The 13,728-nt window shown below is 40.8% G+C and overlaps 1 protein-coding gene across 3 annotated transcripts in view; it reads right to left on the bottom strand.

Moving 5' to 3' along the window:
- Positions 1 to 13,728, bottom strand: part of SMURF2 (SMAD specific E3 ubiquitin protein ligase 2) — a 99,749-nt gene that overhangs the window by 30,365 nt on the left and 55,656 nt on the right. For all 3 annotated transcript variants that reach the window (XM_038372132.2, XM_038372133.2, XM_038372136.2), the window contains 4 exons: positions 11,675 to 11,759; positions 8,992 to 9,075; positions 5,212 to 5,414; positions 1,355 to 1,439 (listed from right to left, as the gene is read on the bottom strand). In XM_038372132.2, the coding sequence (XP_038228060.1) occupies positions 1,355 to 1,439; positions 5,212 to 5,414; positions 8,992 to 9,075; positions 11,675 to 11,759 (457 nt within the window). The remainder of the gene's footprint in view (positions 1 to 1,354; positions 1,440 to 5,211; positions 5,415 to 8,991; positions 9,076 to 11,674; positions 11,760 to 13,728) is intronic.

Genomic DNA, 13,728 nt, shown 5'->3' with positions numbered 1-13,728 from the left:
ATTGTTGGAAAGAACAAGCTTTCAAGCTTCACAGAGCTCTTCCTCAAATCTGCAGAAGGTAACCAGAGAGTGTTGCAGCCAAATATAAGGTGGGACAGATTGTTAAACACAAGGGGTGGTTAGGAGACCACTTAAAATGAAGTGGGCTCTTAGCATCTCTGCAGTCATAGGGCAAAGGAGGGTGAGTAGGCAGCAGAATGTGTTAAAATTGTTGCAATGAGCCATAAAACCAATGTTTGTGTTATTTTTTTAATGTCCAGCACAGTTTGGAATTTAAATTCCCAGGCTTGTCTGCAAACAAAAAATAATCCAGTTTGTCTGACAAGATTTGCACTTAAATTTATGTTGCAAAATTCTCATGGTTCAGTTATCTTCTATTGGCCAGATTTTTACAAGAGTTCAGTTCTCATTTAGGTACCTAAAGGCAGAAGCCAGGTTGCTGAGATTCTGGGAGCTCCCATTTCTCTCAGAGGGAGCTGAGAATTTTTGAGGAGCCAGCCCTACGTTTTAAGGCTTTGTCTACACTGCCAATTGAACGACAAAACTTTTGCAGTTCATAGGTGCTTAACCCCCCGCCCCCAAAAGACAAAAGTTTTGCCATGGCAAGTGCCTGTGTGAATGCTCACGTTGTCAGCAGGAGAACTCCGCTCAGAGGGTGGAAGTATTTTGTCAGCAAAAGTGCCGACAAACAGAGTTTACACTCCCCGCTTTTAGCCATGTTGCTAAAAGCTGTGTAGCGTAGACAAAGCCTTTAGTGATTTTTCCATCTTCTACTGTGTGTTGCATTATTTTATTAAAAAAAGAAAAAAAGAGTACTTGTGGCACCTTAGAGACTAAAATTTGAGCATAAGCTTGCTGTAGCTCATGAAAGCTTATGCTCAAATAAATTTGTTAGTCTCTAAGGTGCCACAAGTACTCCTTTTCTTTTTGAGAATACAGACTAACATGGCTGCTACTCTGAAACCTGTCATTATTTTATTAGGGATAAACAGCCAGACGTGGTTATAATCACTGGGGCTATATCTGATACTAACACCATTAGGTACTAAGCTATAAAATCAGTTTAATTTATTCTCTGGGACTTTCTATTATTGAAGAATTCTTTGAAGTCTTAGTTTTTGATGCAAGGGGTGTAATTTATTTTGTTGAGTGGCTTATGTTAAGATGACAAGCTGGATTGCTGTGCAAGGGTGGGACTGAAGGGGGGGAAGGGGTGTTTCATCTACCAAGCCAGTCTGCATATTCTCTTAAGTAACATTAAACAGTGCAATATTGGAGGACAAGCAATTTTAAGAGAGTCCTGTTTAATTTAAGACTTCATATAACAATAAAGACATGCGAGTTCTTCTCTTACCTTGGTACTCTTGGGTCATGCCATGTGCTTACACCGGTCTGAGTATGCAGGAAATAGACCTGACCTTGCTGAGTTGTCCTTTGCTCTGTTAATTAAGATAAAATAAATGTAACCACCACCACAAAGATAGACATGCATGAAAGGAAAAAGGAAAAGAAAAAAGTAATCCAGCTCATAGTACAAGGTTATAGACAAACAATCCTGCTCAAAAGACGAGATAGTCTAGAAATGTGGTTAAACAAACAGATTTTTAACATGGAAGGGTTTCTAGGTACTGTCATTGGATTAACATGCAGAGAGCTAGGCTTCCTGACAGCAGGCTGAGCAGGTTGCATGTGGCGTCCAACTAAGAAATCCAAATCAGAGTCAATTAGCATAGTAGCAAGCCTTGAAAATTGGCAGTCTGTCAGTTTTTAGATATTTGTTTTTGCTAGAGGCATGGAATGGTTTTTCTACAGTCTCAGAGTTTTGGGAAAATACTACAATTTGTAGATATGGATAGGAGAGCACTATCTTTTCTTTGCAGTTCACAGGAGGAGTCTATTATGAGACAAAGGTTTCAGTTTCTTCTGGAATTGTGTCTACATCTGGGATTACATAATAAAGCCTCAGCAATACTGGGCTTTTATTTCCTCTAAGGCAGTGCCTAAACTCTAGAATAGCACACATTTTACAAACACTTAACTAGCACATATTTCATGGTTATAAACAGGAGAAAAAGTCCCATGTAGAGAGAGTCTCAGGTTTTGTCTACACTGGAACTTTGTCGGCAAAACTTTTGTCATTCAGAGGTGTTAAATACCCCCCATGAACGACAAAAGTTTTACAGACAAACAGGATCGGTGTGAACAGCACTTTGTCGCAGGAGCACTCTCCTGCCAACAAAGCTGCTGCGGCTTGTGGGAGGTGGAAGTTGTGCATCAGGAAGAAAGCTTTCTCCTGCCCTCAAACAGCAGCTACACTGCGTGCCTTTTATGTAATGGCACAGCCGTGTCGCTAAAAGCTGTGTGGTGTAGACAAAGCCTAAGTGTAGTGTTATACAGCAACTGAACCATGTGGAAACATGTCTGAAAACAGTCTTTGTACCAGCCTTCCAGAACTACCAAATGTGGTAAAGTTTCTCAAGTAGTCTAAAACAAAAGTATTCCAATATTCCCCTACTTGTACACTAGAAAGATCAAGTCTGGATACAATATTTGACAAGAATGCAGCCTTTTAAAAAAAAAAAAAAAAAGCATAAATTCAAAGCAGCTACTAAATATTCCATGTTTTACTTTAAAATGTTCCACTTCCCTAAAGAGTCAATTCAGATGTCACTGACCCAGATATCTAGGTAATTAACAAGTTATTATCCATGACACTTCATGAAGTTTCAGTTTTTAAAATTGGTAGACTTCTGGCACAACTGAACAAGCCCTTACCCATGTGGCTAGAGCAGATATTCACACCATTGTAAGTGACATAGGTATGTCTACTACCACCAGCTGGTAGTATCCTATAAAAGCCTCTAGATAATGAGGAATACCACATCAAATGCAAAAACTTTCACTTACAATGGTGTGAATATCTGCTCTAGCCACATGGGTAAGGGCTTGTTCAGTTGTGCCAGAAGTCTACCAATTTTAAAAACTGAAACTTCATGAAGTGCAATTAAACCTACTGTATAGCTAAAACCACTTAATTTTAGGAAATGTTGAGGCACAAGATCACATTACCATGCAGACGTTAACTACTTATGTCATCCACTATAGCTTACTTGACAAAATATGTGACGTGATCAAAGTGTAACAACACTCCACTCTTATACAGTGAAAACAATGAGGAGTCCTTGTGGCACCTTAGAGACTAACAAATTTATTTGAGCATAAGCTTTCATGGGCTAGAACCCACTTCATCAGATGCATGGAGTGGAAAATACAGGAGCAGGTATAAATACATGAAAAGATATGATAAGATAAGGTAAGGCAACTCATTACCAAGTGTGAAGTCAGTCTAATGAGACAATTCAATTAACAGTGGATCTCAAAGAGCTTTGCGGTACCATTATCCCCATTTTACAGATGGGGAAACCGAGGCACAGATTTGCCCATGGTCACCCAGCACTCTAGTGGCAGAGCCAGGAATAGAACATAAGAAGGCCATATTGGGTCAGACCAAAGGTCCATCTAGCCCAGTATCCTGTCTTCCGACAGTAGCCAATGCCAGGTGCCCCAGAGGGAAAGAACAGAACAGGTAATCATCAATTGATACATTCCCTGTCACCCATTGCCAGCATCTGGCAAACAAAGGCTAGGGACACCATCCCCATAAGTGCCAACTCTGGCTGCTTGGCTGCCGGTGATTTTTCCCACAAACTCCCCTCATCCTCATCCCCTCCTCCTCCCTCGAGCGTGTTGTGTCCCTGCTCCTCCCCCTCGCAGCGCTTCCGCCCACGGCCTAATAGCTGTTTGGTGGCGCTTAGGACTTTCCTGGAGGGAGGGGGAGGAGTGGGGACGTGGCGCGCTCAGGGAAGGAGGCGGTAAAGAGGCGAGGCAGGGGCAGGGACTTGGACTTGGACTTGGGGGAAGAGGGGCTGGGTGAGGGTGGTAGAGGGGCGGGGTTGGGGGGGAAGTACCCGCAGGGCAGAGGGGAAGTTGGAGTCTATGACCATCCCTGCCCATCCTGGCTAATAGCCATTGATGGACCTATCCTCCATGAACTTATCTAGTTCTTTTTTTAACCTTGCTATAGTCTTGGCCTTCACAACATCCTCAGAACCCAAATCTTCTGAGTCCCGGCCCAATCCACTAGGTTGAGCTGCTTTATGTTGTGGTAGTGATGGCCTCCTTTTTAAATACTATGGAAATAAAGTAGGTGAACCTCTGTAAATTGTGGGGGGAAAGCCATATGATTTTCCAGCCTCTTTCTAATCAATCTTATTGTAATGTACGTTTCTACTGGCACCAGGCTTCCTCCTTTCTAGTTCTTAATTTGCAATTTATCGCCCATCATCTACACACTAACGAAATATAAGGGAGGACTTTCTAAAATGCTGGTATATGGCTTTTTCCAACTCCCACTGCAGTTAGTGGAAAGACACCTTTTGCCCACAGTGAGTGTTGTACTGAGCTCTGTGCTGCAAGATTAAAAACTGCAAGAGTTTCTCCCTCCCCTCGTAAGGCACAAATAAACCTTCCCACTTTAATTTAGGTATAGAAGGTAAGAGAATCGAATTATGCTTTTAAATTTAAATTAATCTTGATATTTAAAGAGCTTATAAAATGTATCAAAGTCCTTTCTTTAACTTAACCACAAATCATACCCAAGTTTGCCCATTTGCCCATTGAACATATATGCTCAATTGCAGATTAATACACGTGCTACATGTCCAATCATTTAAGTGCACTCTTGTAAGAATCTACTATGGAAACAAATGCATATTCTGGGAATAGCAAAAGTCTTAAAGAAAAATTCAATACTTCCAAATGCAGTTACCATTTTTGTCTGCCCTTCACTAATGGCTTCCACTTGGCACATTTCTTCACCCAATTGTGAAACAGTGCAGGGAAGTATTTATTTCCAATTTATAGAAATGTCACTAAATTGTCCAGAGAACAAACACAGGAATAATGGAATGGGAAAAGGTGCTCCATCTTCCCTCACAAAATGTTTGACTGCTTTACAATAAGCCTATCACCTGAAGTCCAATCTTAAATTTAAGACTTTGTGCAGACCCCAGACAGATCAGCATTTTAAACGAGTTATCAAAGAAAGAGGATCAAAAAAAGTTACAAAAAGCAGGGGAGGAGGGAACCCCATTTACCTAATTCCTTAGAGAAGGACTGGAATAATGTCATGCTATTTTTTAACTCACATACCGTATCCCTCAGGTAGGTCAGGAGGAGTATGTAAATGTGTTCTGCTCATGTAATTCCTGTGCCTTTGAGACCTGACTCTTCTCTCTGCCAATCTGGGATCTGATGACTGTCCACACGTTGCACCATTTGTTCCTGTAATTGGGGTGTTCTCATCCACAAAGCAGCTCAGAGGTCTGCCTGGACTAGAATATTCAGATGCTGGTCTGTTGAGAGGTAATGAGATACGGTTACTGCCTTTTGTAACCAAGAAAATTATTCTCTCCAACCACGTCTATCCTTTATGAAAAAACATTTACATACAATAGATGAAAGCATCAGTCACTAAGAAGTGCGGGAAATAGTCACTCATGTTTAAGTCTTAATTTCATAAAACATGTGAGAAATGTTCAGGCATCCTCTGTGTCAGACTGCTTTGATAAGGCAGCAAACTATTCTTTTGTATGTAGACTTTGCTAAGCTAGTCGTACATTTGTCCAGTGTCCTCTACATGGGTTACATCTGAAGACCATTTGAAAACATTAGCTAGTGCAGAATGCAGCAATCCACTAGCTTAGCAGCGCTTCTTGCGGGAAGCACGTTATGCCTGTGCTCTGTGATAAGCACTGGCTGTCAATTAGCTACCAGACACAACTCAGGGTGTTCATTTTAGCTCAATTATTATGGGTTCTGCCTACTTTAAAGGCTGCTGCTCTCTGCTGCAGCAGCAGTCTAGGTCATGTGAAGCACTTCATTTAGCACCTCTCCACACACTTTAAAAAAAGGAGGGGAGGGGGGCTGGCAGTACGGTATTTTTAATGAGGGGCCTGAAGCTCTGGAACTTTCACCCTTGGTCAGACATTACTTGAGCATTTCCATAATGCCTAGGAGCCCTTGTCATAAACCAGGACCCCCATTGCAATAGGCACTGTTCAGACACCGAACAAAAAAGATAGTCCACGTTCCAAGGGGCTTACAATCTAATTATAAGACAAGAGACAACAGATGGATAGACACAATTAAACAATAAGACAATATTAGTCAGAACAATAGGCAGCAGTCCCCGCATATTAGCAGCCTAACTATTGTCAAGTATTTTGTAGGCATCATGGCAAAAGATTTTTCAGGTGGGATTGGAAAGCGGATAATGAGATAGCTATGTTGATGTTAATGGGGTGCTCCTCCCAAGTTCATGGGTAACACAACTGTCTATTTGAAAATAAGTGGGCAATGGAGGTTGAAATCATGGGCTGATCGGAGGTGAGCCCTGACAGCTTGATAGCGAATGAATGATGACAGGTAGGGTGAGGATTGACTATGATGGGCCTCAAAAGTAAATACAAGCAGCTTATGTTTGATACAATAGAGAAGGGGGAGCCAGTGAAGAGATTCAAAGAGAAAGGCGACATGATAAAAGCAACGAGCTAGGAAAATGATCTTTGCAGCAGCATTCTGGACAGATATGAGTGGCGCAAGATTGCATTTGTCAAAGCCAGAAAGAAGGATGTTGCACTAAGAGAGATGCAAGATGACAAGGGCTTGTATGAAAGTTTTAGCTGTGTGAATGGATAGAAAAGGCCATAACTTAATTTAACTTAACTTACTGATGTTATGCAGAAAAACAATCAGCGAGATTTAGACATAGCATGGATGCGAGGACCTAGACAGAGATCTGAGTTGCAGGGGGTGCCCGGTTACAAGCCCAGGGAGTGACAGGCAGGATGCTGGTGTTGTCCACAGTGATCGAGAAAGGAGGTGGCAGGGAGGACTTTGGGGGTGGGGGAAATTAGGAGTTCTGTTTTAGCCATGTTTAGCTTGAGCTGGCAGCTCGACATCCACAAGGTGATGTCAGAGAGACCGGCCAAGATTTTAGTTTGAAGAAAAGGAGACAGTTCCAGAGTAGAGAGGTAGATCTGGGAGTCATCAGCATAGAGATGAAAGTTGAGTTTGTGTTTGTGGATGAGATTACCCAGAGACAAAAAAAAGTGTAAAGCGAGAAGACAATGACCTCCGAACCGCCACAGAAAGTTGGAGAGAGGATTAGAAGGATCCTCCAAAAGGACACGCTGAAGGAGTAATTAGAGAGATAGGAGAATCAGAAGAGGTCAGAGTCAAGGAAACCAAAGCAGTACAAGATTTCAAGAAAAGCATAGTAAACTGTGTCAAAGGTGGCTGACAAGTTGAGGAGGAGGGAGTGGCGGTTCTGAGCTTTAGCTAAGAAGAGGACATTAGAGACTTTGTCGAGAGTGGTTTCAGTTGAATGCAAGGGATAGAAGACAGAATGGAAAGGGTCTAGAATGGAATTGGAGGAGAGGAACTCCAGGCAAGAATTGTAAACACCACGTTCAATGAGCTTAGAGATGAAAGGGAGAAGGAAGATAGGATGGTAGCTGGAGAGGCAAAGTGAGGCCAAGGATATATATACACATACATACATATACATATACATTTTTTTAAGATAGGAGAGATGTTTGGCAGGGGCGGGGGAGGGAGGAGGGAAGAGCCAGAGGACAGCGAGAGGATAAGGAGAAGAGCACGACAGAAGTGGATGAAAAATAGAGATCAGGAGATGGGATGGGGTCACTGGGGTAAGTGGAGGGGTTAGAGCATATGGAACTTCAGGGTATCCTACAAGACTTGTCTGTCCATCCCCCCACTATGTTTTGAGAAGGGTGTCAGATGAGGATAGTGTAAGTGGGATAAGTGAGGTAGAAATTGTTGGTCCTGATTGTTTGGGTTGGTGAAGAAGAGTTATAAACATTATGGGTTCATACCATGATCCTTCACAGAACCTCCAATGTGTCAAATGGGGATCCATATAGGCACAACAGTCTAACCACACATTCCACAGTACAAAACTAGGGACACATTTGTGTGTCTAGACCTTAGGATAGACATTTTTATATAAATCAAGAAAATATAAAATTCATAAATAAATTATTAAATAGCCAGTACTTTCAGTTGAGAAATGCAGGTATATAGTAGAACTGAAAGTTTAACAGTGCAGGTCATTTGCCCATCTATTCCTTATGCACAGTGAATTTTCCAAAGGATAAGGGCTATTGAGGAAGGAAGAGAAGACAGAGGGTCTGCAAAAAGCTCCAGAATAAAATGCACAGAAACTATTTACGGCTTAGATAATAGCAGAAGTCCACTTGGTTTGAGGAAATGAAGGTTGACAGATTTGACTGCTATTGTAAGTGGAGCTGATTATACTGATTTCAAAAACTGGGTTACATATTTGTAACAGGTTTCAGAGTAGCAGCCGTGTTAGTCTGTATTCGCAAAAAGAAAAGGAGTACTTGTGGCACCTTAGAGACTAACAAATTTATTAGAGCATAAGCTTTCGTGAGCTACAGCTCATGCATCCAATGAAGTGAGCTGTAGCTCATGAAAGCTTATGCTCTAATAAATTTGTTAGTCTCTAAGATGCCACAAGTACTCCTTATATTTGTAACAATTAGCTTAAGAGTTCTGACCCATATAGTTATAGCATATCTGCAGACATTTGTCAACCAGTCAGAATCCCTTTTTCATAAAGCCCATTTTGTAAAGGCTGACATTCTTCAGGTTCCACAGTGATGAAATCCAACAAAAAAAATCAGTGATATGAAGACCAGTACAGAGAAATCTAACTGGAATGATTCCAGTGATTAAGCAGGAGAGGGGAGAATATATCCCATCTGGGGCCTGATTTTCAGGGATTGCCGAGCACATACTCTTGAGCCCAATGGGAGCTGTGGGTGCTCAGTACTTTCAATCAGTAGGTAAATGCCACTGTAGGCATAGCTTATAATTTCTTACCGTGTTGGTCGTTCCCACTGAGTTGTCCGTGTAATGTGATTTAAATACTGGATCCTTCCAGAGGCAGTTCTCCGCTCCTCCCAACTAGAATTCGGACATTGAGAGATATGGCAATGAGTGATATTTCCAGGAAACCAGGGCACAAAAATGTTTCTAACAACCACCAACTCAGGAAGACATCTATTATCAATCATAGTAGCTGAACAGTGAAAGCTCAACTCTCAGAATTAATAAAATGTTTTCTTCTTGAAGCCAGACAAATCATTAACAATGTTGTACCTTCACATTCAGTAACTATTCAAATTGAAATTAACTTCAAATACTCCACAAGTTTCCTAATAAAAGTATTTTACATTTGATAATACACTCAGTTCTTTATTATTTGGCAACTGCTTCCAATAAACTCTGTTTCAATATAATTTCTATTAAATATGGTGGATTAACGTAATTTATCTATACTTATTAAAAATGAAACATCCTGTAAACAGACTTCTCATGTAAACTAATAAACATTACTCCTAATGTCATAGCTAAAAAGCTTGTTGCAAGATATTTTCTCTTCACCTTTTCCTCTGAAATATATAAATTCCTTAAAATTCTGTTCAAACACTGCTAATGATTGAGGCATCTGTTACAAATGCTGGGCAGCAAGCTAATGTGAAGCACCAGAAGTTCTCTGGTGCAATCAACTTATCTTTTTGTGAACCAACAATTATGCATAGTATCTTTTTTGCACCAATTTCCTTTGATAAAAATTACTACTGTAAAAGCTGTGTTATCCGGAAAGCTCCATAAACCGGCATTTCTAATCTTCATAGAAAGTCCGGCTTAAAGTCCAGTTGGTGCTGGATCGGCAGGCTCCCTACCTAACTCCGCTTGGCTCCCTGGAAGCGACGACCTGTTCCTGCAGCTTCTAGGTGGAGGCGTGGCTAGAGGGCTCTGTGCGCTGCCTCCACCCATAGGTGCCGCCCCCACAGCTCCCATGGCAGAGCAGGGGCAGTGTACAGAGCTCCCTAGCAGCGCCTTCACCTAGGAATAGCAGGGACAGGTCGTCGCTTGTAGGGAGCCACCAGAGGTGAGTGCCCCATGGATCCAGCACCCTGAAACCCCTCCTGTGCCCCAACTCCCTGCCCTGAGCCCCTTCCCGCACCCTAACTCCCCTCCCAGAACCCATGACCTGCACCCCATCCCATGCCCCAACTCCAAACTCCCTCCCACGGCCCAACCCCCAGCTCTGCACCCCTCTCCCTTCTTAGTTAACCGGAATTTTTCCACTTACAGGCACTCCCCCATTTCCCCAACATGTCGGATAAAAAAGCTTTTACTGTATTTGTCCTTAAATTACAGGACTTTTCTATTTTATTTTTCCATAAAAATTCTCTTAAAGGATTAGACTAGCTCTGCATTTATACAATTAACTAAGAAATATTTAGAAGGGAAATATTTAACTGTGACTTACATACCTTTTTAGAATTTTCTTAAAACTTCTTCAGACTCTGAAGCAACACTACAATGTGGTTTATCACTTAGAAGCGATAACTGATTTTTCAATGAAAATTGAAACTAATCTCCTGTCTCTCCCTGCCAAGACTCACATTCAGAATTCTGTCTTTACTCTGCTATGCTGATGCTAGCCGAAGCACCTAAAACAGAACATTTTTCTGAACTCCCCGAACTGCTTTAGGTATTGATCTCATCAGTCTTCATAGAGGAAAAAATACCCTGAATCAAGCCTTTGGCAGGTAAGTACAGCAAGAACTCAGTCTCCACAACCTTGAACAATACTGTTTTCTTGATTTACAAGCAAGAAGAAGAGAGACCTATTTTTACAATACTGTATCCTCTCTACAGCTCTGTAGAAGACATTTTGGGCATGCTCTCACATTACGCAGGGTACAAAATCTATGAGGGCACTGGGTCCTCTTAGATTATCTTGTGGCTGAAGCAGGCTGTTCAAGAATGTTAGTTATCACTTAGATTTACAATATATTCATGTACATCAATTATCTATTCTAGAATTCTTAAACCAGCTGTGGGTTCTTGAGTATATACTTTCATTTATTCACTGATATAACATGCTCTCCTCCTGCCCTCCGAATGGGCAAACAAATAGACAATGCTCAAACTATTAGGGCAGGTCTACACTACGGCAGTGATCGACGCTCTGCAATCAATCCACCGGCGGTCAATTTAGCAGTGGCAATCATTCTGAGTAAGGCTATGTCTACGCTACCACAGTAAGTCGACCTATGCTATGCAACTCCAGCCACATGAATAACATAGCTGGAGCTGACATACCTTAGGTCAAGTTACCGCGGAGTCTACGCTGCGGGGGGGGGGGGGGGGGGGTCAACGGGAGAAACTCTCCCATCAACTTATCTTTACTCCGATGAGAAGAGTGAGTATAGGGATCAATTGGAGACCAATTTTCTGTCGATTTGGCGGGTCTTTACCAGACCCACTAAATCAACTGCTGGTGGATCAATCTCAGAGCATCGATTTCAGCTGTACTGTAGACATAACTGTAGAAGGTACTTAGGCTAAGTCAGTAACTGGTATGTCTCTAGCTTCTAAATTAAAACTTCTATAGGTTTACAAATATTTAAAAAACACATTTGTCTATTTTTACTTTGACGTTTCATCACTTCAAAGGTTAAAAAGTAGAGTATAGGTGTGAGCTTACCCATCTGGTAAATCATTGTCAAATAAACGACTGCAATCCACAACTTGTCCTCCTGTGCCTATTCGGTCTCTGGATTGAAGACTTACTATTAAAATATTAAAAGGCAATTATTAAAGATACTGCCACAGAATCCAAATCACAATTACGTTTGGAAGGGAATGGTACAACTCAGAGGAGGGCTAAGTTAAACTGTTTTCTGAATTTTATCTTCCTCCCCGAATAGCTAATAAAGGTTAAGCAGAGACAATATGTGGTTCCATACAGCTAAATCTCTGCCTGCTACTTTGAAAAACCCATCTTTTATGGATAAAAGTGTAATTCAAAGTGGGAAGAAAAGATAAAAATTAATTACAATTTCAGATTTATCTTCCCTAGGCAAAGCTTAAAACTGTACAACTGGTCTGGTGACAACAGGGTGGCTGATCCCATGCAGAATGACTAGGATAGCAAGTGGAATGGTGCAATGCCAGTGTCAGACTTCAACTAGAAACTGAAAAGGAACACTTCTAATGGAAAGCAGCAACCAAGATTGGGCCTGTTAAGTGGTCTAAAAATGCAGTTTCCACTAAGGTTTAATTTTTTCCTAGTAACCATGAATGAGGGTAAATATACAACACAAAAAAGGAAACACACAAAACAGGCAAAGTTTAAATGCTATGAGCACTATACCCTTTGGTTATTAGGGATCTACGTAAACTAACATTCAGATATCTGTGATATACAACTTAAATATGTTTAAATCTATTTCAAAAGCATTTATCAGAACAGTAGTCTTATTGCTCACAGTAAAAAATTTATAAACAAACTAAAAAACTGTATTACATGCTACAGTCTTAAACATTTTAAAACATTGTTTTTATGCCAGAAGCTTTTTTCACTGAAGTTATGAAATCACAGGTTTTGTGGACAAATTTTGTTCCTGACATTGCAATGTGTAAAAATATCTGAACACTCAGGTTGCATTTTGTTTATTTTGTTGTTGTTGTTGTTGTTGAAGAGGTTAGTCAAGCATGAAACCAAATACATGATTGTATTCCGTTGGCTGTGTGACATGAATGCACCTTTTCATCTCAGGACACCTGCATTCAAATCTTGTCCACAAATGAAGCAAAAATAAGTGTAATGGCCTCACTCTAGACCCAAATGGACATTTGCCCGTATCATAAAACCACAAGCCAATTTAACATTATTGGCAACCTCTGAAAAGGAGAGGCCCAGTTCTGAACCAAAAGGTGAATTGAAGTTCAGGATTTTGGGACACTAGCTGAACTACACAAGAAATCTTGCAGTATCTGTGTGCATTAACCTCATTTCTAGCCAGTATTAATGCCCAACCTTTTATGAGTGTGGTCTTTATTAGAGAGAAATATAGACAGCCTTTAATTTCTTTAGAGAGCAAGAAAATGCTTGATTTACTCTATTCTGCAACAACCCCACACACTACAAGTTCATGTTGTTGCATGTAAGCAAGCAATCACACAGACAAAAATGAAATTAAACAATTACCTCCTCTTTGCCTACGTGAGGACCAAAATTAGTGGACAGCTCCATTTTGTAATGAGTAAGGACTCATTTTTCTGCACCGCCACATCAGAAATAAAATGGTGGCACAGAAGAGAGCTGCAAGATTAAGACAGTTCAGGTGCCTTTGTATCCACTACCCAAAAGTATCATCCTTCTTTTACCCCCTTTAAAGGTAACCCCAGGCAAGATTCCCCGTTCTCTGCCCTCAGTTATAAGGCATTCACCAGGGAGTCCCTAGATTTTTATCCCTAAGGCATACATCAAGGTGTGTCTCTTTTCCTGACTATCAATTGCTGAAGACACCAATTATATTGAAATAGAATAATTTACCTTTCAATTTTACCCCATCCTTTAATTCAGGCTATTTCATCCCTGTTACAAAGCTAATCCCACTTCCAACTCATTTTAACTACAATTTATTTTGATTCAAAAAAAATCTCTCTACTGTTTAACTATCATACCAGAAGTACCCAGTTTTACCTGGACCCATTCACCCAGAAACAAAACTGTGTTAGTGAAGAAAAATTTAA

Source organism: Dermochelys coriacea, chromosome 14 (assembly GCF_009764565.3).
Source record: "Dermochelys coriacea isolate rDerCor1 chromosome 14, rDerCor1.pri.v4, whole genome shotgun sequence".
Lineage (NCBI taxonomy): Eukaryota > Metazoa > Chordata > Testudines > Dermochelyidae > Dermochelys > Dermochelys coriacea.
This window is presented reverse-complemented; position numbering and strand designations above follow the sequence as displayed.